Source organism: Chiloscyllium plagiosum, chromosome 29, assembly GCF_004010195.1.
Source record: "Chiloscyllium plagiosum isolate BGI_BamShark_2017 chromosome 29, ASM401019v2, whole genome shotgun sequence".
Classification (NCBI taxonomy): Eukaryota; Metazoa; Chordata; class Chondrichthyes; order Orectolobiformes; family Hemiscylliidae; genus Chiloscyllium; species Chiloscyllium plagiosum.
In genome coordinates, this window is record NC_057738.1 from 306,811 (window position 1) to 333,328 (window position 26,518).

At 41.9% G+C, this 26,518-nt stretch overlaps 1 protein-coding gene across 5 annotated transcripts in view; it reads left to right on the top strand.

Annotated features, from left to right (window-relative positions):
• LOC122564312 (phosphatase and actin regulator 1-like) overlaps positions 1-26,518 on the top strand; it is a 314,771-nt gene that overhangs the window by 251,415 nt on the left and 36,838 nt on the right. For all 5 annotated transcript variants that reach the window (XM_043718985.1, XM_043718983.1, XM_043718986.1 and 2 more), the window contains 2 exons: positions 2,967-3,190; positions 8,199-8,355. In XM_043718985.1, coding sequence (XP_043574920.1) covers positions 2,967-3,190; positions 8,199-8,355 — 381 coding nt within the window. The remainder of the gene's footprint in view (positions 1-2,966; positions 3,191-8,198; positions 8,356-26,518) is intronic.

Sequence of the window (26,518 nt, forward strand, 5' to 3'; positions counted from 1 at the left end):
ATGTTGCCTCAATGGATGAGACCTCCAGCATATGGATATGGATCAGTTTTTTTAGAGAAGGCAGTTCTGTTTGCTGACGCTATCATTCTAGGGGACACATATTTATGGCTTTGGGAAAGGTAGGTGAGGAAGAACTTTCATTTTCACATAGCCAGTTGAAGTGACTTGAAACCTGCTGCCTCTGAAGCAGACATGATCAATTATTTTAAAAGAAAATTGGATGGACATGAGGGAAATGAACTTGTAGGGCTGTAGTGATAAAACAGTGGAATAAGACTGATAGGATTGTTCTACAAGGTCTGAATTGCCTCCTTTTATATTGTAATGATTCTAGAATGAAACAAAAATAAGGTACACAGAATGTGAAAAGAAAACTTAGGGATAATCTTTACCATCAATTAAGACAATATCTTGCAGTTTTAGGTTCCTCCATTGTGAAAAGAACGTCTCTACATCAATCCTATTAAACATAGAACGTAGAACATAGAAAAATGCAATGCAGAACAGGCCCTTCGGCCTTCAATGTTACACCAATCTGTGAACTAATCTAAGCCTATTCTCCTACACTATCCCATCATCATCCGTGTGCTTATCCAAGGATTGTTTAAATGCCCCTAATGTGGCTGAGTTAACTACACTGGCAGGCAGGGCCTTCTACGCCCTTACCACACTCTGTGTAAGGAACCTGCCTCTGACATCTGTCTTAAATCTATCACACCTCAATTTGTAGTTATACCCCCTTGTACAAGCTGAAGTCGTAATCTGAGGAAAAAAGACTCTCACTGTCCATCCTATCTATTCCTCTGATAATCTTTTATGTGTCTATCAAATCCCCTCTTAACCTTCTTCTTTCCAGTAGGAACAGACTCAAGTCTCTCAGCCTTTCCTCATAAGACCTTCTCTCCAGACCAGGCAACAGCTTGGTAAATCTCCTCTGTACCTTTTCCAATGCTTCTACATTCCCCCTGTAATGGGGCAACCAGAACTGTACACAATATTCCAAGAGTTTTGTATAGTTGCAGCATGACATTATGGCTCAGAAACTCTATCCTCTACCAATAAAATCTAACACACCATATGTCTTCTTAACAGCACTATCCACGTGGGTGGCAACTTTCAGGGATCTATGCACATGGACTCCAAGATCCCTCTGCACATCCACTCAACCAAGAATTTCCATTGATCCAGTACTCTGCCTTCCTGTTATTCACTCCTTCTAGAATTGATAACACCTCTTCCTTACTAACCTTGATCCTTTCTAGTCTAATATCTTGTAACTCATTCTTCTCCTCTACCATATTCTCCTTTTCCTGAGTGAAAATGGATGAGAAATATTCATTTAGCATCTCTCTGATCTCCACAGGGTTCACACACAACTTCCCACTTCTGTCTTTGACTGGCCCTATTCCTACACTAATCATCCTTTTATTCTGGCATTCCGATAGAAAGTTTTAGGGTTCTCCTTTATTCTACCTGCTAAAGACTGCTCATGGCCTTTCTCTGCTCTTTTTAACTGACTCTTTAAATCCTTCCTAGCTAATCTATAACTCTCTATCGCCTCATCTGAACCATCTCGTCACATAAGCCTCTTTCTTCCGCTTAACAACAGATGCAATTTCTGAAGTAAATCATGGTTCCCTTACCTTATCACTTCCTCCCTCTCTGACGGGACATACCTATCAAGGACACGCAATATCTGTTCTTTAAACCAGCTCCACATTTAATTGTCCCCATCCCCCACATTTTGCTACCCCATTCTATGCCTCCTAAGTCTTGCCTAATTGCATTATAATTGCCCACTCCCCATCTATATCTCTTGCCCTGTGGGGTGTACCTATCCCTTTCCATTGTTAACCTAAACATAACTGAATTGTGGTCACTCTGTCCAAAGTGCTCACCTACAACTAAATCAAACACCTGGCCTGGTTCATTACCAAGCACCAGATCCAATGTGGCCTCCCCTCTTGTCTTCATAACAACTTCATAAATTTAAATATATCTCCCAGATTACTTTTTACTCCTTTCTTTTCTGGAAAAAGAAACTCCAACGTGTTAAGTCCTCCAAGATAAATTACCATCTTGGTTCTGTAACAACCGTGTACTTTTTTTGCATTACCAGTCCTTCTGTATTCATTTTGTAATATGGAGGCCAGAAATGTGGTCTATATAGGTTTAGCACAACTTTTCTTCTTTTACAGTTCTATTCCTCAGACCTCTGTGTATGAGTAGTGACATAGACAATATGTATTTTACTATTCTTTACTCAGAGTAGTAAGGGTATGGAATGCTTTGCCTGCAACGGTAGTAGATTCACCAAGTTCAAGTGCATTTAAGTCATCATTGGACAGGCATATGGACGTACATGGAATAGTGTAGGTGGGATGGGCTTCAGATTAGTATGACAAGCGGCGCAACATCGAGGGCTGAAGGGCCTGTACTGCGCTGCAATGTTCTATGTTCAACTTAACATTGAAATGTGGAGCTGGTTTAAAGAACAGATATTGCGTGTCCTTGATAGGTATGTCCCTGTCAGAGAGGGAGGAAGTGATAAGGTAAGGGAACCATGGTTTACTTCAGAAATTGCATCTGTTGTTAAGCAGAAGAAAGAGGCTTATGTGACGAGATGGTTCAGATGAGGCGATAGAGAGTTATAGATTAGCTAGGAAGGATTTAAAGAGTCAGTTAAAAAGAGCAAAGAAAGGACATGAGCAGTCTTTAGCAGGTAGAATAAAGGAGAACCCTAAAACTTTCTATCGGTATGCCAGAATAAAAGGATGATTAGGGTAGGAATGTGACCAGTCAATGACAGAAGTGGGAAGTTGAGTGTGGACCCTGTGGAGATCAGAGAGATGCTAAATGAATATTTCTCATCCATTTTCACTCAGGAATTGGATTGATGTAGATCCTTGGTCTTGTATAATGCTAACTTTTACTCTTTTATTGTGTTTTTGCTCTTGTTTTGGCAGTTCAGGACTGCATACTGGAGAAAGTGGAGCAAAACCAGGAAAAAGCAATACATCTGACATTAGACAAGTGCCAACAATAGTGGTTGATTACGATGATGACAAAGAAAATGTGCCTAATGAATCAGACTATGAAGACAATTTCAGTATGCATGGGGAGGAAGATGAGGATGATGATGGTGATAACGATGACGACGATGATGATGAAATTGATAACTTTTTCTCAAGTATGAACGATCAATGTTAAGATGTTAATGCCTTGCAAGCACCAGAGGAAATGAGACTTGCTGACAAATAAATTGGCAGCAGTCAGTTTTCGACCTATGTGCCTTTGAAGCTTATATGTTGCATGACCTTTTAACATTCGTTTTGCTGAATTGAGAGATAGATTGTCAAAGGTTTTCAACTTGCACTCATCAGGACAAATGCAAGAATTTCAAATTTCAAATGATCACAGGAGAAAATGGTACCAATTGATTGGCAAGTGGACCGGGAACGATGAGCTTACACAAAGGAATATATTCAATTCTTGAAAACGCTTGGAAAGCTTCACACAACTGACATACTGAAATTCCACACTGCTTTCTCTATGATAATAATGGTCAGTTAATCAGCCCCACTTTTCTCCTGTAATATAAATTGTGCTTGTTTGAAATTTGGCATTCTTGCATTGTTCTTGATATACAAAGAACAAAGAACATTATAGCACAACAACAGGGCCTTCAGCCCTCCAAGCCTGTGCCAATCCAGATCCTCTATCTAAACCTGTCACCAATTTCCAAGGATCTATATCACTCTGCTCCCTGTCCATTCATGTATCTGTCCAGATATATCTTAAATGAAGCTATTGTTCCCGCCTCTACCACCTCTGCTGGCAACACATTCCAGGCACCCACCACCTTCTGCGTAAAGAACCTTCCATGCATATCTCCCCTATACTTTTGCCGTCTCACTTTGAACTCGTGACCCCTAGTAATTGAGTCCTCTACTCTGGGAAAAAAATTCTTGCTATCCACAAAAACACCTCTCATGATTTTGTGAGCATCAATCTGATCCCCCCCTCAACTGCCTTCTTTCCAAGGAAAATAATCCTCATCTTCTCAACCATTCCTCATAGTTAGCATCCTCCATACCAGACAACTTCCTAGTGAACCTCCTCTGTATTCTCTCTAAAGCACCCACATCCTTTTGGTAATGTGACAACCAGAACTGTATGCAGTATTCCAAATGTGGCCGAACCAAGGTCTTATACAATTGTAACATGACCTGCCAACTCTTGTACTCATGAAGGAAAACATGCTGTTTGCCTTCTTGACCACTCTATTAACCTACGTTGCCACCTTCAGGGAACAATGGATGTGAACATCCAGATCTCTCTCTACATCAATTTTCCATAGGACTTTTCCATTTACCATGCTGGTCGCTCTAGAATTGCATCTTCCAAAAAGTATCGCTTCGCATTTGTCTGGATTGAACTCCATCTGCCATTTCTCTGCCCAACTCTCCAATCTGTCTATATTCTTCTGTATTCTCTGACAGTCCCTTCATTATCTGCTACTCCACCAATCTTAGTGCCATCTGCAAACTTGCTAATGAGGCAACCTCCACCTTCCTCCAAATCATTTATGTATATCACAAACAACAGGGGTCCCAGCGCGTATCCCTGTGGGACACCACTGGTCACAAGTCTCCATTTTGAGAAGCTCCCTGCTGCTACTACTACTCTCTGTCTCCTGTTGCCCAACCAGTTCTCTATCCATCTAGCTAGAACAGCCTGGAACCCATGCAACCTCATCTTCTTCATCAGCCGACCATGGGGAACCTTATCAAACCTCTTACTAAAGTCCATGTATCTGACATCTACATCCCTTCCCTCATCAATCAATTTTGTCAGCTCTTCAAAGAATTCTATTAGGTTTGTAAAACATGACCTTCCCTGCACAAAACCATGCTGCCTATCACCGATAAGCCCACTTTCTTCCAAATGGGTATATATCTGATCCCTAAGTATCTTCTCCACTGGCTTACCTATCACTGACGTCAGGCTCACAGGTCTGGAGTATCCCTGCTACCCTTCTTAAACAAGGGGACAACATCGGCAATTCTCCAGTCTACTGGGACCTCCTCCGTTGTCAAGGATGCTACAAAGATATCTGTTAAAACCCCAACTATTTCCTCTCTCATTTCCTCAGTGACCTGGGACCTGGGATAAATCCCATCTAGTCCTGGTGACTTGTCCATCTTAATGCCTTTTAGAATGCACAACACTTCCTCCCTTCTTATGCTGACTTGACCTGGAGTAATCAAAGATCTATCCCTAACCTCAATGCCAGTAATGTCCCTTTCTTCGGTGAATACCGATGCAAAGTACTAATTCAGAGTCTCACCCATTTTCCCTGACTGCACGCGTATCCTTCGTCCTTTGTCCTTGAGTGGGCCAACCCTTTCCCTTGTTACCCTCTTGCACCTTATAGATGAATAAAAGGCTTTTGGGTTTTCCTTAACCCTGTTCACTACGAATGTCACATGACCTATTTTAGCCCTCTTAATTCCTCATTTCAAATTCCTACATTCTCGATGTTCTTCCAAAGCTGCTTCTGATTTCAGTTGCTTAGACCTTATGTATGCATCCTTTTTCCTCTTAGCTAGTCACCTAATTTCACGTGTCATCCATGGTTCCCTAATCTTGCCATTTCTGTTTCTCATTTTCACAGGAACATACCTCTCCTGAACTCTGATCAACCTCTCTTTAATAGCCTCCCACATATCAAATGTGAATTTCCCTTCCAACAGCTGCTCCCGATCTACATTCCCCAGCTCCTGCCGCATTTTGGTATAGTTGGCCTTCCCCCAATTTAGCACTCTTCCTTTAGGACCATCTTTGTTCATGAGTATCCTAAAACTTATGGAATTGTGATCACTATTCCCAAAGTAATCCCCCACTGAAACTTAACCACCTGGCTGGGTTCATTTCCTAACACCAGGTCCAGTATTGTCCCTTCACAAGTTGGACTACTTACACTGCTCTAGAAAACCCTCATGGATGCTTCTTACAAATTCTGCTCCATCCAATCCTCTAACATTAAGTGAATCTCGGTCACTTTTGGAAAAATTAAAATCTCCTATCACCACCACCCTGTTGCTCCTTTATCTTTCCATAATCTGTTTACATATTAGTATCTCTGTCTCACGCTCGCTGTTGTACAGCCCTAACATTGTTACCACACCCATTCCTATTTCTGAGCTCTGCCCATATTGCCTCACTGCTTGAGTCCTCCATTGTGTCCTCTTTCAGGAGAGCTGTGATATCCTCTCTGACCAGTAATGCAACTCCTCCACCTCTTTTACCCCCCCTCTCTATCCCCCTGAAGCATCAACATGCAAGATGAAAATCTTCAACACAAACATCTTTATTTCAGTAACATTCAAGTTCTGAACTATTATTCATGTTGTTTATTTTCAAATAACCTTGCAGAAAGAAAAGCCATAAACATAAATATTGGATCATTGATGCCTGCTTCAGTTTTATCATTGAGTATTTCAGTCGTTTAATGCAGAAAGGTTCCAGATTCAATCTATGCTGAGTTACTTAATTTCAGGTGAAACAACCATTGTGCTTGTTCTCAGCAAAAAGAATAACGAACAAAGAAAATTTACAGCCCAAGAACAGGCCCTTCGGCCCTCCAAGCCTGAGCTGATCCAAATCCGCTGTCTAAACCTATTGCCCAATTCCTAAGCATCTGTATCCCTCTGCTCCTCACCTACTCATGCATCTGTCCAGACGCATCTTAAATGAATCTACCGTGTTTGCCACTACCACCTCTGCTGGCAATGTGTTCCAGGCACCTACCACCCTCTGTGTAAAGTACTTGCTGCATATATCCCTCTCCCTTTCACCTCTCACCTTGGACATGTGACCTCTCATAATTGAATCCCTCACAACGGGAGAAACTTATTTATATCTACCCGTTCTATACCCTTCATGATTTTGTAGACCTCAATCAGGTCCCTCCTCAATCTCCTTGTTTCTAATGAAAACAATCCTAACCTACTCAACCTTTCTTCATAGCTCGCACCTTCCATACCAGGCAACATCCTCGTAAACCTTCTCAGCACCCTCTCCTTTCGGTAATGCAATGAGCAGAACTGTACGCAGTATTCTAAATGCGGCCAAACCAAAGTCTTGTACAATTTTAACGTGACGTGCCAGCTCTTATACTCAATACCCCATCCGATGAAGGCAAGCATATCATAAGCCTTCTTGACCACTCGATCCACCTGTGCAGCCACCTTCAAGGTACAATAGACCTGAACTCCTAGATCTCTCTGCTTATCATTTTTCCCAAGACTCTTCCATTTACTGTATAATTTGCCCTTCCCAAATTAGACTTCCCAAAATGCGTCACCTTACATTGGCCTGGATTTAACTCCATCTGCCACTTCTGTGTCCAACTCTCCAGTCCATCTATATTCTTTGACAGTCCCCTATGCTTTCTGTTACTCCACCAATCTTTGTGTCATCTGCAAATTTATTGATCAGTCCAACTATGCCCTCTTCCAGATCATTTATGTATGTCACAAACAACTGTGGCTCCAGCACTGATCCCTGTGGAACACTAGGGCACTCAGGCAAGGGCAGGCTCACCAAACCTTATGCTTGGAATGAGCGTCCCATGCCACTTGGTAAAAGGTGCACGCATAAGCAATGCATGAGAATAACATTAGGCTTGCCAACAAACCCTACTGCAAGCATCTGACAGTCTAGTCTCACCAATGAGAAGCACGTACTTGTCAAACTTTCCTGGGAGCATAAAACACAACACTGCAAGATGTCCAAAGTTAAAAATCACACAACACCAGGTTATAGTCCAACAGTTTTAATTGGAAGCACACTAGCTTTCGGAGCAACGCTCCTTCATCAGGTGGTTGACAATCACCTGATGAAGGAGCGGCGCTCCGAAAGCTAGTGTGCTTCCAATTAAACCTGTTGGACTATAACCTGGTGTTGTGTGATTTTTAACTTTGTACACCCCAGTCCAACACCGGCATCTCCAAATCATGACTGCAAGATGTCAGTAGCTTTGTGAGGGAAAGAAACTAATAAAAGCAGAAAAGTTGTGTAAATTGTTTGTTCTTTAACTATTATTTTAAAACATCAATTCTTACCATGTCTCTGTTGTGTTGTATTTCCATAATTTGCCAGATCCCACATCATTTTCTTTTATTTATTTCTAGGTTCGTTAGCACTAAAGATTTGTAGGAAAGACTCTTTGGCAATAAAATTGAGCAATAGACCATCAAAGCGTGAGTTGGAGGAGAAAAATATTATTCCTATGCAGACAGATGAAGAGAGACTTGAAATGAGGCAGCAAATTGGAACAAAGCTGACAAGGTTGGTTATTAAAAAAAGTCCATCAATTATATTTCAGTAAATATGTGAACTTTGCCTCTCCCGGCTTTGTGTAATTTATGTTTTCAAGGCTTATGGGTATTATGAGTTAGCTACTGTAATTCAACTTTTCCACAATATTGATATCAGCATAACTCACTCCTCAGATGGCAATATTTTTATGGAGCATTGGGTATCTGCAGTACACCCAGTATAGAGCTTTGACAGTAATAAGTGTGCATCAGATGGTCAGAGATTTGAAAACCATGTTTTAACACTTCTGCAGAAATTGGACAACTGGGCAATTAAAGTGGTCTTTGTGACTTAGTCACACTGACCTCACTACTTTCTATCAAAATGGTTCTATTTTCTGACTATTTATTTTTATGTACAAGATGATTAGGGGTTTAGATAGGGTCGACAGTGAGAATCTTTTTCCACGTATGGAGTCAGCTATTACAAGGGGGCATAGCTTTAAATTAAGGGGGGGTAGGTATAGGACAGATGTTAGGGGTAGGTTCTTTACTCAGCGAGTCATGAGTTCATGGAATGCCCTGCCAGTAGCAGTGGTGGACTCTCCCTCATTATGGGCATTTAAGCGGGCATTGGATAGGCATATGGTGGATAGTGGGCTAGTGTAGGTTAGGTGGGTTTGGATCGGCGCAACATCAAGGGCCGAAGGGCCTGTACTGCGCTGTATTCTTCTATGTTCTATGTTCTATGTTTCTGTCTGTCAATCTATGGTGACAATCCCAACCTGCTCTTTTGAGAAGATGAGCAGGATATCTGCATGATGGCAGAGGTCTTTCTTTTAAAAAAAAATGCGGGTTAAACCCCATTTACATCATTGGGAAAATTAGTCATTTTCGACCCAAGGCATGGAAACGATCATAAGTTGTGTTGTCTGCTTAGTTCCAGGGTTAAACATACTACCTGGCAGCTCAAGAAACATTTAGTGCAGGAGGGGAGGATCCATCTGTAGGTGCCTACAATGTCATTGGTAGAATGAGGAACAGTGTTCTACTGAGAGAATATGACGAGTTAGGGTTCAGATTCCTTTCAATTAGTAATCTGTAGCTTGTTACCCGAGTTATACAGAATTAGTATTGATTTAAACAAATTAGATTAAATGGGAGACTGCAGAAGTTGTGTGGAAGTCAGACTTTTGATTTAATGGTGCACCAAAATCTGTACTGGGGAAGAAAGTAGACAGTTCCCTTGGGATAGACTCCATGTAAACCAGATTCAAATCAAAGGTCTGGCTAATAAAATAATTGGCCCTGGAGACGAATAAAGGACTGGTTAATGAGGAGGTGGTGGCAGGAGTGGGGAGGGATAGGGGTGTTTGAGAGGATTCTGCAAAGGTAAATTGAAAATAAGGCTTGAGAATAAAGCAATATTTTGGGTAAAAGTGGGCAGAATGATATAGGAAGAGACAATTAGAGTAACAAAACTAAAAGAGCATTAAAAACAAGGGTGATATCAGGGAAATTTGGAAGAAGGATAAAGCTAAAAACATTATTTCTGAATTTGCAAAGTATTTGCAACCATTTAGATGAATTCATTACACACATAGAAATCAATATCCTTCCTTTAATAACCATTATGAAGCCTCATTCAAGTGTAACATCTGTGGTAGGAAATTGTTTAAGTCTAAAATAATGTATGGGATAGCTGAACACCTTGAAAAAATTCAGTCAATCAGGGACAGCCAGAATAGATTCGTAACAGGTAGATCATACTTGATCTTACATGATTGAATTTTCTGAAGAAATGGCTACCTTAAGAATGCCTATTGACACTGTTTATATGGACTGCTGAAGGCATTTGATGTTAACAAAGAACTCCGGGAATTGAAGGCCAGTTATCAACATGGCTGGGACATTGAATGAGAAGCATGGTGACAAAAACGATGGGTAATGAGTACGCTGTCAAATTGGCAGGATGTGACCAGTGATGTCCCACAAGAATGTATGTTTGGGCTTCAATTATTCACATTACTTACAGTGTGGTAACAGGCCCTTCAGCCTAACAATCCACACCGACCCTCCGAAGAGCAACCCACCCAGACCCATTCCCCTACATTTACCCCTTCACCTAACACTAAGGGCAATTTAGCAAGGCAAGTCGTGCCTCACAAACCTTATTGAATTCTTTGAAAAGGTGACGAAGGAGGTTGATGAGGGGAAAGCGGTAGATGTGGTTGAGGCCCTTCAGCCCTTGATGTTGCGCCAACCTGTCGAACCAATCTGAAGCCCTTCTAAACGACACTATTCTATTTTCGCCCATATGACTATCCAATGACCGTTTAAATGCCCTTAAAGTTGGCGACTCAACTACTGTTGCAGGCAGTGCGTTCCATGCGCCTACTATTCTGAGTGAAGAAACTACCTCTGACATCTGTCCTATACCTATCACCCCTCAATATAAAGCTAAGTCCCCTCAGGCCAGCCATCACCGTCCAAGGAAAAAGGCTATCACTGTCCACCCTGTCTAACCCTTTGATTATCTTATATATCTCAATTAAGTTGCCTCTCAAACTTCTTCTCGCTTAATATATTCTTTTTTAATGCTGCAGTTTCTGCACACAGCTTCTTTCCAGCAGCAATTTGCTGCTGCCTGACATGTGTTTCCACAGCAGTGGCAGTTTTGTGTCTGCGTTGGTGCTTGTCCCTGGGCCACCATTTTGTGAACTCTCAGCCACCATTTTGTGAGGTGTTGACCTTCCTTGGCTGCGAGTTCCATCACGGTTGCCATTCCCAGCACTTTCATTTAAGTGTAGTCACCTTTGCGTCAGTAATCTCTTCTGGATCGCTTCACATCTTACGGCAGGCTGCTACAAAAGGTAGAGTCTCGTGGGATCTGAGGTGAGTCTGCGTTGGTGCTTGTCCCTGGGCCACCATTAAGGGGGGGTAGATATAGGACTGGTGTTAGGGGTAGGTTCTTCACTCAGTGAGTCGTTAGTTCATGGAATGCCCTGCCAGTAACAGTGGTGGACTCTCCCTCTTTATGGGCATTTAAGAGGGCATTGGATAGGTATATGGAGGATAGTGGGTTAGTGTAGTTTAGGTGGGCTTGGATCGGCGCAACATCGAGGGCCCAAGGGCCTGTACTGCGCTGTATTCTTCTATGTTCTATGTTCTATGTAATTCACCTAACCTGCACATTTATTGGACAGTGGGAGGAAACTGGAGCACCTGGAGGAAACCCACACAGACACAGGGAGAATGTCATTGGTAGCATTGGTACAGACAGTTGCCTGATGCGGGAATTGAACCTGGGTCCCCGGCGCTGTGAGGCAGCAGTGCTGACCACTGTGCTACCATGCCATTGATGACTCAGATGATGGCACAGGAAGTCATATATCCAAATTTGCTGATGACACAAAAGTTTGGTGGCATTGTAAACAGTGTAGATAATTGCACAAAATTACAAAGGGATATTGGTAGAATAGGTGAATGGGCAAAAACCTGGATTTTTAGATGGTATGCAGAAGAATACACTAGATGTGAAAAGAGATTTGGGGATTCAGATGCATTGATCTTTAAAATGTCATGAACAGGTGCAGAAAATAATCAAGCGTGCTAATGAAATGCTCTCCTTTATATCTAATGAACTGGAGTACAAGGATGCAGACCTTATACTGTAATGATACAAAACTCTGTGTAAACCTCATTTGTGGCTGTGTTTTGAGCAAATCAGGGCACCATCTCTTAGGAAAGATATATTGAATTTGGAGGGGAATACAATGTCGCTTTACAAGAATGTTGCATTTTCTTCTAGGATTAACAGTGAAGAGAATTAAACAAATTAGGCCTGTAGTCTTTAGAATTTGTAAGGTTAAGGACTGATCTTCAAGATATTAACAGGAAAAGACAGGAACATAATCAATTTTCACTGGTTGGGGATTCTAGAACTAGAGGACAGAGTTTGAGAACTAGGGCCAGAGCACTCAGGAGAGATGTTAGGAAGCACTTCTACACACAAAGGGTGGCAGATGTGTGGAACTGTCTTCCACAAGTAGCAGTGGATACTGAATGAGTTATTACTTTTAAATCTGAGTTTGCTTAACAAGTGTTTATCTAAGGTGTTAAGGGATATGGCTCAAGGGCAAGTGTATGGATTAGATCACAGAACTGCCATGATCTCATTGAATGGTGGAGCACACTCTGGGGACTAAATGGCCTACTTTCTATTCCTACGTTCCTATAGAGATTGTTGTTGCAAAGTGACCAAGGTTGGAATCTAAATACTCCAGCAAAACTTGTAGAAGAGATGGGCAAGATAGAAAAGATGGATTTATTAATAATAAATAATAGAATAAATAAAAGTCAATAGAAAAATTGGATCTTTGCTCTGAAAATCAAAACAAATGTTTAAGTTAAACTAACATACAGCAAGGAAAGCAAACATTGCTGGGATTTTTTTACAAGCCCCATTATAACAGCATTAAATCCAGAAATTAGAAATGCAATTACTATGGGTAATATAGCAATCATGAAGACTTTAATCTTGAATTATACCGGGAAAATAATAGTGTGGAGAATGTATACAAGAAAGTTTACTAGGTCAATGGGTTGATGAATCAATTAGGGAATAGCCTATTCTGGTTCTAGTATTTTGGAGTGAGCAAATAATGACTTAGAAGTAAAAGAGCCTCTAGAGGAAAGTGACCATAATGTGACTGCATGTTATATTTAGCTTGAAAGTGAGATAATTATATCTGAAATTAAATCTAAACAAAGAAAGCTACGTAGGTATGAAAGGGGAGTTAGCTAAGGTCAATCACTGCCTTATTTTTAATAGTCTTTTTCTCATTCTTTGAAAAGAATTTATAGAATCACCTTCACACAGTCTGTGGCAGAAAATATTACAATCTCATAATTAAAAGCATGTTTCTGACCCAAATGTTTGTGGCAAAGTAATGTGAGTTGGATCCAATCTCAACTTCTAAAACCACAGTGTACCACCAACCCCCATTCCTGCCATGTTTTCATTTCTGACAGACGTGGGTGGTTAGAAGTTGAGTTTGCAAGTTGTGATGCAGTATAGGATTGTGAATATGGAAGTACACTGGATATGTAAGTCAGAGATGACAACTAAGCTCCCAACTTTGTTATTTTTTCAATAACACCCCACCAATACACTATTCCCCCAGCCATGCTCCCTCAGACCCTATTTGCTCTCTCCATATCCTTACCTATCCTCTATATGCACTCAAATAGGATCTGTTATGGTGAGATCTCAGGATGTCTTCAAAATGTACATGACTTTGACTTCTATTTTCCAACAACCTAATAGAGCTGTTATTCAAACACACTTTGCATAAAAAACTCTCATGCATAAAAAGTGAATTAATAAAATGCTATCCATGGGCAATAAAAATAAACAAATTAAATTACCTAATCAAAGACACATAATCCTTTAATAACCTCTTAAAACTGCTAATCAAAATACGATCTGGAGCTTTTGAAATTTATCGGAGAATTCATTAGAATTGTTTGTAATAATTTTGTAACATAAAAAATTAATTGTATTCAAATGGTAGTTGATGGGACCTGTTCATCCTGGAACTCAGTTACCAGTGGTGTGCCGCAAAGATCTGTTTTGGGGCTACTGCTGTTTGTCATTTGTATAAATGATCTGGATGTGGGCTTAAAAGGATGGGTTAGGAAACTTGTGGATGATACTAAGGAGTTGTGGGTACTGACAAAGGTTGTTGTAGTTACAGAGGGACATACATAAGATGCAGAGTTGGGTTGACAAGTGGCAGATGGAGTTTAATGTGGAAAAGTGTGAGCAAGTTCACTTTGAAAGAAGTAACAGGAATGCAGAGTACTGGGATAATGGTATAATTCTTGGCAGTGTTGATGAACAGAGAGATCTCGGTGTCCAGGTGCACAAATCCCTGAAAGTTGCCACCCAGGCTTGTTAAGAAGGTATGTGGTGTGTTGGCATTGATTGGTAGGGGGATTGAGTTTTGGAGCCATGAGGTTATACTTCAGCTGTACAAGACACTAGGAAGGTCGCACCTGGAGTACTGTGTACAGTTCTGGTCACCGCATTATAGGAAGGATGTGGAAGCTTTGGAAAGGGTTCAGAGGAGATTTAATAGGATGATACCTGGTAGGGAAGGAAGGTCTTATGAGGGAAGGCTAAGGGAACTGAGGCTGTTTTCATTGGAGAGAAGAAGTTTGAGAGGTGACTTAATCGAGACGTATAAGATAATAGGAGGGTTAGATAGGGTGGACAGTGAGAGCCTTTTCCTGAGATGCTGAAGGTTAAAACGAGGGGACATACCTTGAAATTGACAGGTGATAGATTTAGGACCGATATTAGGGATAGTTTCTGAACTCAGAGAATATTATGGCGTGGAACAGCCTGCCTGCAACAGCAGTAGACTCGCCGATGTTAAGGGCTTTCAAATGGACATTGGACGTACATATGGATAATAATGGAATGGTGTAGGTTAGATAGACATCAGATTAATTTCACAGGTCGGCACAACATTGAGGGCCGAAGGGCCTGTACTGCGCTGTCACGTTTTTATGTTCTATGTTCTAAATAGACAAAAGTGGTTAATTTTCTTTCCAGCTGCACCAAGTGTCTGATCAATCAAAGCAATTCAGAACCATGAGAATGTTTAGGTTGTCTCAGCAAAAGCTGTTGAACTTTTTTTAAAATTAATAAGACACTGGGCACTTATGTCACTACTGATCATTACACAAGGAATTCGAAGCAGTATTTTTGTTCAGTTTTGAATACATAATAATACTTTTCCCAAATGAAAAAAAGTTATTCTAATGCATTTCAATACTCCTCTAGTGCTAATTAATTAATGATCAACTTAAATCAACTTTTCAGGAAGAAACCCAGTGATGAGTCACTGTTGGTAAAAAGTACCTATACTACAATACAGCATCTCACAGCGACATTTGATGTTATCCAAATGTATGACATTTTGAATTAGGAGCCAATGCAGGCCCTTCAGGCGTTTTAAGCCTGCTCTAACATTCAATAAGTATCTATTTGTATTCTGAATTCCACGTTCCAAGGATTGATTCCCTTGCCTAACAAGAATCTAATCATCTCTGTCACAGAGTCATAGAGCTCCACAGCACGGAGACAGGCCCTTTGGCCCAAACTGATCCATGCCAACCAAATGTCCATCCACGCTAACCATATTTTCCTGCACTTAACCCATATCATTCTAATCCTTTCCGATCTATGTATTTGTCCAAATGCCTTTTAAATGTTGTTAATATACCTGCTTCAACCACTTCCGCTGGCAGCTCATTCCATATGCATACCACCCTTTGTGTCATAAAGCTTCCCCTCAGGTTCCCTTTTAATCTTTCCCCTCTAACCTTAAATTGATGCCCTCTAGTCCTCAATTCCCCAGTCATGGGAAAAGACTGTATTTACCCTATCCACGCCTCTCGTGATCTTATACAATTCTATTATGTCTCCCGCTCAGTCTCCTATGCCCTAAAGAAAAAATCCTAGCCTGTCCCTATAATTTAGAGCTTTGAGTCCTGGAAACATCCTTGTAAATTTTTTCTGCACTCTTTCCAGTTTTATAACACCCTTCCAATAGCAAGGTGACCAAAACTGAACACAATACTGCATGTGCAGCGTCATCAATATCCTGTATAACTGTAACATAACTTCCCAACTTCTATACTCAATGCCCTGACTCATTAAGGCCAGTGTGCCAAAAGCCTTGCCTGTGACTCCACTCCAGAGAACTGTGAACCTGAACTCCAAGATCCATATGTCCCACTACACTCCTTAAGGCCTTACCATTCATCATGAAACTCCTACCTTGATTTGACTTTCCAAAATGCAAGACCTTACACTTAACTACATTAAACTTCATTTGCCATTCATCGGACCACTTCCCCAGCTGATCAAGGTCCTTTTGCAATTTCTGATAACCATCCTCACTGTCCATGAAACCGCCTATTTTAGTGGCATAAGCAAACTTACTAATCATGCCTTGTATATTCTCAACCAAATCATTAATATAAATAACAAACAGCAATGGACCCAGCAATGACCAAAGCATTCCACTAGTCACAGGCCTTCAGTCCAACAAGCTTACTTGCACTATTACCCTCAAGACAATTTTGTATCCAATTTGCCAGCTTTCCCTGGATTCCATGTGATCTAACCTTCCAGAGCAGCCTACTATGTGGAACCTTATCAAAGTCATCACTGAAATCCATACAGACTATATCCACCATCTGCTCTCGGCAACCTTCCTGGTAACTTCGTCAAAAAACTCTAACAAATTTGTGAGCCATGGTCTCCCACTCACAAAGCCATGCTGACCACTCCTAATCAAATCCTATCTTTCCAAATGCATGTAGAGTAATAGAAAGAACCTTCAGTCCAATTCGCCCATGTCGACCAGATTCCTAACCTAATCTAGTTCCATTTGCCAGCACTTGGCCTATATCACTCTAAACCCTCTAAACTCTCATATACCCATCTAGATGCCTTTTAAATGCTGTAATTGTACCAGCCTCCACCACTTCTTCTGGTAGCTCATTCCATACATGCACCGCCCTCTGCGTGAAAAAGTTACCCGTTAGGTCCCTTATATATCTTTCTCCTCTCACCTTGAATGTATGCCCTCTAGTTCTGGACTCCCCCAACCCAGGGAAAAGACCTTGTCTGTTTATCCTAGCCATGCCCCCCATGATTTTATACCTCTATAAGGTCACCCTTTAGCCTCCGATGCTCCAGGGAAAACAGCCCCAGTCTATTCAGCCTCTCCCGAGAGCTCAAATTCTACAACCCTGGCAACGTCCTTGTAAATCTTTTCTGAAATCTTTCAAGTTTCACAACATCCTTCCAATAGGAATGTTGTGTACAGCCACAATATGACCTCCCAACTCCTGTACTCAATGCTCTGACAAATAAAGGCAAGCATACCAAACTCCTTCTTCACTATCCTATCTACCTGCAACTCCACTTTCAAGGAGATATGAACCTGCACTCCAAGGTCTCTTTGTTCAGCAACACCTCCTTAAGAGTGTAGAGCATAGAACATAGAACATAGAAGAATGCAGCGCAGTACAGGCCCTTTGGCCCTCGATGTTGCGCCGATCCAAGCCCACCTAACCTACACTAGCCCACTATCCTCCATATGCCTATCCAATGCCCGCTTAAATGCCCATAATGAGGGAGAGTCCACCACTGCTACTGGCAGGGCATTCCACGAACTCACGACTCACTGAGTAAAGAACCTACCCTAACATCTGTCCTATACCTACCACCCCTTAATTTAAAGCTATGCCCCCTCGTAATAGCTGACTCCATACGTGGAAAAAGATTCTCACTGTCGAACCTATCTAAACCCCTAATCATCTTGTACACCTCTATCAAGTCACCCCTAAACCTTCTTTTCTCCAATGAAAACAACCCCAAGTGCCTCAGCCTTTCCTCATACGGTCTTAGTACCATACCAGGCAACATCCTGGTAAACCTCCTCTGCACCCGTTCCAGTGCCTCCACATCCTTCCTATAGTATGGCGACTAAAACTGCACACAATACTCCAGATGTGGCCGCACCAGAGTCTTATACAACTGCAACATGACCTCAGTACTCCGGAACTCAATTCCTCTACCAATAAAAGCCAGTATGCCCTATGCCTTCTTCACTGCACTATTTACCTGGGTGGCAACTTTCAAAGATTTGTGTACATGGACACCAAGATCCCTCTGCTCATCCACACTACCAAGTATCCGTCCGTTAGCCCAGTACCCCATCTTTTTGTTACTCTTACTAAAGTGAATCACCTCACACTTAGCTACATTGAACTCCATTTGCCACCTTTCTGCCCAGTTCTGCAGCTTATCTATATCCCGCTGTAACCTGCCACGTCCTTCCTCACTGTCTACAACTCCTCCGAGTTTCGTATCATCTGCAAAAGTCCTGCCCTGATTTGCTTTTCCAAAATGCAGCACCTCACAATCTAAATTAAACTCCATCTGCCACTTGTCAGACCATTGGCCCAAGTTCCCATTATAATCTGAGGAAAGCTTGTTCACTATCCATTGCATCTCCAATTTTGGTGTCATCTGCAAACTTACTCGTATGGGTAAAACTCCTTCTGTGTTCACATCTAAATCATTTATATAAATAATGCAAAGCAGTGGACCCAGCACCAACCACTGTCAGTCTGAAAGGCAACCCTCCACCACCACCACCTTCGAGCCAGTTCTGTCGATCTCATCTCTCAGAATATTCTCCAGTATGGTACCCACCACAGATGTTAAACTTACTGGTCCATAGTTCCCAGGCTTTTCTTTTGCATCCCTTCTTGAATAGAGGCACAACAGTCTTCTGGGACCTCACCCGTGGCTAACAATGATGCGGCCAACTTGTTGTGAGGATTTCCAATGATTGTATTTCATAATTGATTGATTGTAAAGTATTTTGAAATGCCCAGTTGATATCAGAAGATGCTATATAAATACAAATTTGCTTTGCCCTGCTCCAGTTTGCTTTGTATGTAGGGGCAATCCATTGTCCACCTGGACCTTCTATTAGTTTGCCATTTACCAAGCTGTTGCTATGACGGAGAGTTTACAGTCAGCCAAACCATATTAACCTTTTTACCTCTGCGTTCTCAACATGGTAAAATTCAACTGTTGAATACACCCAGTAGTTACTCCACTGGTTCCTAACCAGATGTTTCAATAACCAATCAAAGACTTTGTGAATAATTAATTCCAGACACCTGTTTTGTATTTCAAACAGAAGACTTTATAAAACATCCACAAACGAAGCTACATCAGAACATTATTTCAATGAGCCACCACACACTGCAGCATAGAGGAACTATGCAGAGCAGAGGACAATCACCTATACCGTGTATTCAGAAAGAATGGGTACCCAATGAACACAGTCCGTCGATTTCTCAGCAACAAACCCAAACAAGCAGACAAAACACACTACCCACTGTCCCCTACATCAAAGACATCTTGGAAATGACTGCCAGACTACTCAAACCCCTTGGCATCATGGTAGCCCACAAACCCACCAACACACTAAAACAGCAGCTAGTGAACTTGAAAGATCCTAGACAGACAACAAGCAAAACTAATGTCATTTGCAAAATACCGTGCAAGAACTGTAACAAACATTATGTTGTACAAACAGGCAGAAAGCTAGCCATCAGGATACATGAACATCAACTAGCCACAAAAAGACATGACCCTCTCTCACTAGTATCCTTACATACAGATAAGGTTTGACACCACTTCGACTGGGACAACTCATCCATCCTAGGACAAGCCAAACTGAGACATGCACGTGGATTCTTAGAAGCATGACATTACAACCTGAACTCTATCAACAAACACATTGACTTGCCACCCCATTTACCACCCCCGGAGAAAAAGAACAGGAAATAACATCACCATAGGAAATGATGTCATCACAGGATAAGACATCAACCCAAGGAAACGCAAACATATAAATAGAAAACAGGAAACATCAGCAGTGCTTTGTCTGGAGGTTCACTGAAGATGTTACCTAGTATGGTGACAAAACATCTGGAAATGAACCTTCCAGCTCAGCAAGCAACCTTCCAGCTCAGCAAGCAAACCTACATCCAGAACATCAACCTGAGCTACAAATCTTCTCAAAACTCGCTAACAAAAACTTATTTGGTCTTTTCTTTGCCTTTTACTACAGGTTGACCCAAGTCAACAATTCATTCTTAGATCACAATTCCCAGTTCATAGCTCGAAGAATAAAAGATTAAAAATATAAAACTAATGATAAATCAGAGGGTTCTAACACTGTCACCTGAGTGACCTCCTACCAGTGAACAACTACATAAGAACTAGGAGCAGGAGTGGGCCACCTGACCCTTCGATCCTGCTCAGCCATTCAATAAGATCATGGCTGATGTTTTTGTGGCCTTAGCTCCACTTACCTGCCCTCTCACCATAACCCTTAATTCCCTTATTGTTCAAATAAAATCTAACTTAACTTTAAAAACATTTATTGAAGTATTATCAACTACTTCACTGGGCAGAGAATTCCACAGAGTCACAACCCTCTGGGTGAAGGAGTTCCTTCCTAAATCAGCTCTCCCTAATTTTGAGACTTTGCTTTCTTGTCTTAGTTTCACCTACCAGTGGAAACATCCTCTCTACGTCCATCTTATCTAATCGCTTCATAATTTTATGTTTCTATAAGACACCCCTCATTCTTCTAAATTCCAATGCAAATTATCCCTGTCTATTCAGTTTCTCCTCATAAGCCAACCCCGTCAACTCTGGAATCAACCTAGTGAACCTCCTCTGCAACCCCTCGAGTGTGCCAGTACATCCTTTCTCAAGTAAGGAGACTAAAACTGCACACAGTACTCCAGATGTTACCTCACCAGCACCAGCTGCAACATAACCTTACTGCTTTTAAACTCAATGCCTTTAACAATGAAGGACAAAATTCGATTTGCCTTCCTAATTACCCGTTGTACCTTCAGACCAACCTTCTGTGACTCATGTACGAGGACACTCATGAGGACATACTGAAACATTTAACAATTCAAGTAACAGTCCTTTTTACTGTTATTCCCACCAAAATGGATAACTTCACATTTAATAAAATTATATTGCATCTGCCAGACCTTTGTGCACTCACTTAGACTATCTATGTTCCTCTGCAAAGTTTCACAGTCCTCTGCACACTTTGCTCTGCCTGGTGTCACCTGCAAACTCTGACACACTACACGTGGCCCCCAACTCCAATCATCTATGTAAATTGTGAATAATTGCAGTCCCAACACTGATCACTGAGGCACAACACTAGTTTCTGATTGACAACCAGAATACCACTCATTTATCGTCACTCTTTGTTTCCTGTTAGTCACACAATCCTCTATCCATGCTCGTACTTTACCGTAACACCATGCATCTTTATCATATGCAGCAGACTCTTGTGTGGCACCTTGTCAAAGACCTTTGGAAAATCTAGGTACACCACATCTACTGGGTCCCTGTTGTCCACTGTGTTCATAATGTCTTCATAGAATTCCAAAAGAGCAGTTAAGCATGACCTGCCCTTCGTGAATCCGTGCTGCATCTGCCCAAGGGGATAATTTCTGTCTAGAATCTTTGCTATTTTTTCCTTGATAATAGACTCAAGCATCTTCCCCAGCACAGAAGTTAAGCTAACCGGTCTATAATTCCCCCTTTTGTCGACTGCCTTTTTTAAACAGTGCTGTCACATTTGTTGTTTTCTTATCTTCTGGAACAGTCCAAAGATGTGCAGGTTGGGTGAATCAGCCATGATAAATTGCCGATAGTGTCCAGGGATGTGTAGAGTAATAGGGCAGGGGATTGGGTCTGGGTGGGATACTCTTCAGAGGGTCAGTGGGGACTTGTTGGGCCAAATGGCCTGTTTCTACTCTGTATGGATTCAATGATTCTATGAGGAGAAAGTGAGGTCTGCAGATGCTGGAGATCAGAGATGGAAATGTGTTGCTGGAAAAGCGCAGCAGGTCAGGCAGCATCTAGGAAACAGGAGAATCGACGTTTCGGGCATTAGCCCTTCTTCATGAAGAAGGGCTAATGCCCGAAACGTCGATTCTCCTGTTCCCTAGATGCTGCCTGACCTGCTGCGCTTTTCCAGCAACACATTTCCATCTTCAATGATTCTATGCCCCACAGTCCAGCAAATTTTGGAAAATTACCACAAATGCAATTGCTATTTCTCCTGCCATGTCTTTTAGTACCCTGGGAGGCATTCCATTAGGGCCAGGAGACATATCTATCTTTAGCTTCATTATCTTGCCCAACATAGCCTCTTCCATGATAATGATTGTTTCCAGGTACTTACCTACTTTTGTCTCTTTGTCAATTACTGGCATTTATTTGTGTTCTCCACTGTGAAGATTGAGACAAAATACTTGTTCAATGCCTCAGCCATTTCATCATATCCCATAACTATGTGCCCGTGAACATCTTTAAAGGATGACTAGGATGTTACCTTAATGCGAAGTTGCAATATTGATAAAGTTTGCCACCATAATCCAGTTAAACATGACAGGAGCTGCCTTATTATTTGCCGGGTCTACAATATAATTGAGAAAGTAAGAATAAAATGTCAATACCCAAAATAATTTACCATATTACCATATACAAAATCATGTGAGATTCAATGTTTTGTGTATTACATGTACTTTCTCTAAGTGTTAACACTTACAAGAAATTTCTGCAAGATCTTTCATTCAAAGTATAATTAACTCCAAATTCATTCAGCCAAATCAGATTTCATCTCCCTAATTATGACTGATTGCTTCTGGCTGACAACCAAGTTGTCCTTCCCATTCTAGCACACCAAGCTGTAGGTAGATCAGAAGGCTAATCTAGTCCTCCCATCAATTTTAAAGATAACAGATTAAATAAGTGTTCCTTTCTTTTCTCTCTTGTCTGCCATTGCTGCTCCTCACCCCTTTGTCTCCTGTGTAACCTTCAAACACCGTCTGATCTCCCAGTGCCACTGGCATCTAGCTATTCTGATTACCCCATGACCACTTCTCTTCCAACCATCATCAGACATGTCATGTAAATATATGCCTCCAATGCCTTGTAGCATGACCTTCACTGAGCTGCAAATTACTCCATGCTGTATTAAAGTTCTGCCTGTGTTCTATTTTTTACTGTAGGTAGCATAAATGTGTAGTCAGCATACTTTACTCAAAGTAATAAATAAATATACACAACAGAGCCTCCACACAAAGAAATCAACCTGAACACAGTAACAACAGATAACCCTCGCAATATTTAAATTAATATTCACTGGTGCCTTCAGCGATTGATGTGATTAACTATATAAATCTGTCAGAACATAATATCAACACAATAGGTTCAATCTTACTCTTTTGTTCTTACTCTGCCAACTGAAAATTATTTCCCAAGTCACCCTTCTCTTCTACTTCAATAGCTGTCTTTACCAAGTCCCAACCTCATCATTTCCTTTAAAGATATTGGGCTGAATCTGATGCATTTTTAAACAATGTTAATTGTTTCAAATTTTTTGCAGGGTATTTTGCTGTGAGTACTAGTGAAATCTCTTGTGACTAATGTGACCATATTGTGGCTTTAAAAGGTGTATTTTGTCCTGATTTCTTTTGAGGGAGAATTTAAGGCAGAAGTGTGGAGTAGTCTATGCAGAGTCACTAGAGTAAACCGTTTGAGAGGCCTTGGGATTTTTTTTGTTTGAAGTTGGAACTATAGAAGCAGCCTGAATGAGTCTAGATTAGAGTGCAACTGGAAAAGCACAGCCGGTCAGGCAGCATCGTGGAGCCGGAAGATCAACGTTTCAGGCAAAAGCCCTTCATCAGGACTGAAGCCTGAATGAGTGAGGTCAAGCTCCTAGAGAACCAGAAGTTTCAGTTTTTAAGTTTTAAGTGGTAGAGTTTGGAAGCTGCAATACATCTCTCCCTGCTACCCTCTCCCCCAGAGGTTTCTCTTGATGTTTTTTTCTCCTGCTACTGGAGCTCTGTACGAGACAATCTGTTTTCCTGAGTTTGTGTTTTTCCAAGGGTGTGTTTATGGGATGCTGCTATGTTGGAATAGTTACTGTTTAGTAGTAAAAATAAACTATTATTCTGTTAAGTTTTCCAGTATAGATACAGTTAAGCTAATTCTTTTGTTTATTCTTTCTTTTGTTGTATTTTAACTATAGTGTATGAATAAAGTGTGTTTTGCTTCAAGTCTGATAGTTTGACCAGTGGAATTGCACTGAATGCAACACCTTACTTTACAATTTTAGCCGCATCTTATCATGTGACATTCCTAGAACATTCATCACTTAGTGGATATCCACTGAAAAACCAGCATCCTTGGCACTCACGCCACTTTTAAAAGGCCAATGTGCTCCCAGAGGAGCATTGGCATTCTGAAGCTGCTCTGCTTGGTGAGAGACATCCAGTGTGAAGATGCTGGAGAAGGGGAAGATAGCACTGCGATTCTCTGACAGGAACAAGCAGATCCCAATGGACGGGTGATACAGAAGAGGACTTCCTCTTTCCAGAGGTTTGGTAGAGAAAGGATTGATCCCAGAAACTTGACAGCATGGTCACGTTCAGTGCAGTCTGCGCAATATGGACAGCAGCGCCACAAGAAGGTTCAGTGACCTTTTCTGCTGCTCCAAAGTTCATCTCACCGCTACCCCATATTCCCTCTATCTCTGCTACTTTGGATATGGGTTTGCTCGCTGAGCTGCAAGGTTCATTTCCAGACGTTTCATTACCCTACTAGCCTGAGGCCCACTCTAGATGTTACCTATAGGGTAACGAAACGTTTGGAAACGAACCTTGCAGCTCAGCGAGCAAACCTACATCCAAAACCTCAACCTGAGCTACAAATCTTCTCAAAACTCAGTAATCTCTGCTACTGTGCTACCTCCCATCAAGGTTCATAGTCTACCACTCTCACTATTGCAAGCAACCTTTTCCCTTACTCACTCTCATCCCTCCAACCTCCTATACCACCAACCCTGCATGACCTCTGTATTGCCTACTCACTCCCTCGGAACAGCTCATACCTTTTGGCTATCTGGAATAGCACCAACAGCTGTACCACCTACTTTCATCTCACCCAATCTTCCTCCTTGTTTTCTTGGAGAAGACAGCTCAGAGTAGGTCCCAGATGGATGGAGGGGTGTGCCTGCCTTCAGAACCCCCACCCCTCCCCCCCCATGAGGAGAGAATGCTATCCCTGGCAGGAGAAGACTACAACCTCTCTCGGTAGATGCTGATGCACCCAGGTTCCACACAATGAGTAAGCCATTGTTCATTCTACATACCTCCTAGTAACCCTGCTGTCAGTGTTGTTCATTGAACATCACCTCTAACCATTGGCCATAACATTATCTCACTTTTGTGCCTTATAGATGCCAACTAGGATACCCATCAACCCAGCAGAGAAAAGCTCTGCTTTGCCAGAAGATACCTTCTTAATCTATGAGGATGATGATTCTGAGGCCTCAGAAGAATAATTGGCATGGCTGCCTCTTATACCCTCACCAGCAGCACAGATATTGATGCTTTGGTAGGAAAGTCAGCCTTAGAAAGATTGGGAGCACATGCTGGTGAGCATGTCACTGTGACAGCTCCACAACTGCTCAAGAAAGCAATGCGCCAAACAATTGGCAGTCAAAGAACTGTCAGAGACCTCATCCCCAGGCAGATGATCCTGTGGTGTGGCAGTGGCTTTGTCCATATGCACATGGAAAGACAAGAGCAATAAGCCATGTATTTGCACACACATCTGCAATCCATTAGTTCTCAGGGCCAGGCATGGTGGCAGGAGGTTGGGAACATGGCATGCATTGAAGGTACCTCTTTCTCACAAGGAGGCAGATTGATGCCAGGCAGTACCCATCTTACTAACCCATCTCAAAGAGAAACAGCATGGATGCCCCTCAGATGTCTCAGGACACTATGAAGATGGCCAGCCTTCTACCTGCCTGCCCACTTCCAACCTTTGGAAGTTCAAACTGAGGGGTTCCATTTGTTTCTGGCAGTCCAGATATGAATTCCCCAGGAAATTACCAAGCAAAATTCCAAGGCCAATGAGCTTCACTGCTGAGCAGGCTCCTTCAACCAACTGTGAGATTTTACTGGGAGGGAAAATAAGGAAAAAAAAAGTTTTACGTGCACTTTAGTGGCATAGTTAACATTGCATTAGCTATGAAATATCTTTGGTGGAGACTATGGGCAATCCTTCAGGCACAGTTGATGTGTGTCTCGGTGTGTGTCCCGGGGAACAGAACATAGAGCACAGAGTCCCGCGTCACGGAGCTGCTCGGGACTAACCTCGACAAACACCACTGCATTCGTCTCCAGATTTCCTTTGCGTAGGCATATTCCAGAAGGAGGTGTGTGTCAGTCTCGTCCCCACCGCAGCCGCTTCAAGGGCAGTGTGCGATGCGGCAGAGGGTCCAGGCGTGCATAAAGGATCTCACAGGCAGAGCCCTTCTCACCACCAGCCAAGCCATGTCTTGGTGCTTGTTGGAAAGTTCTGGCGATGAGGCATTCTGCCAAATGACTTTGACAGTCTGTTCGGGGAACCGCTTGACAGGATCCACCCTCTCCTTTTCCCGAAGGGTCTCAAGGACACTACTTGGAGCGTT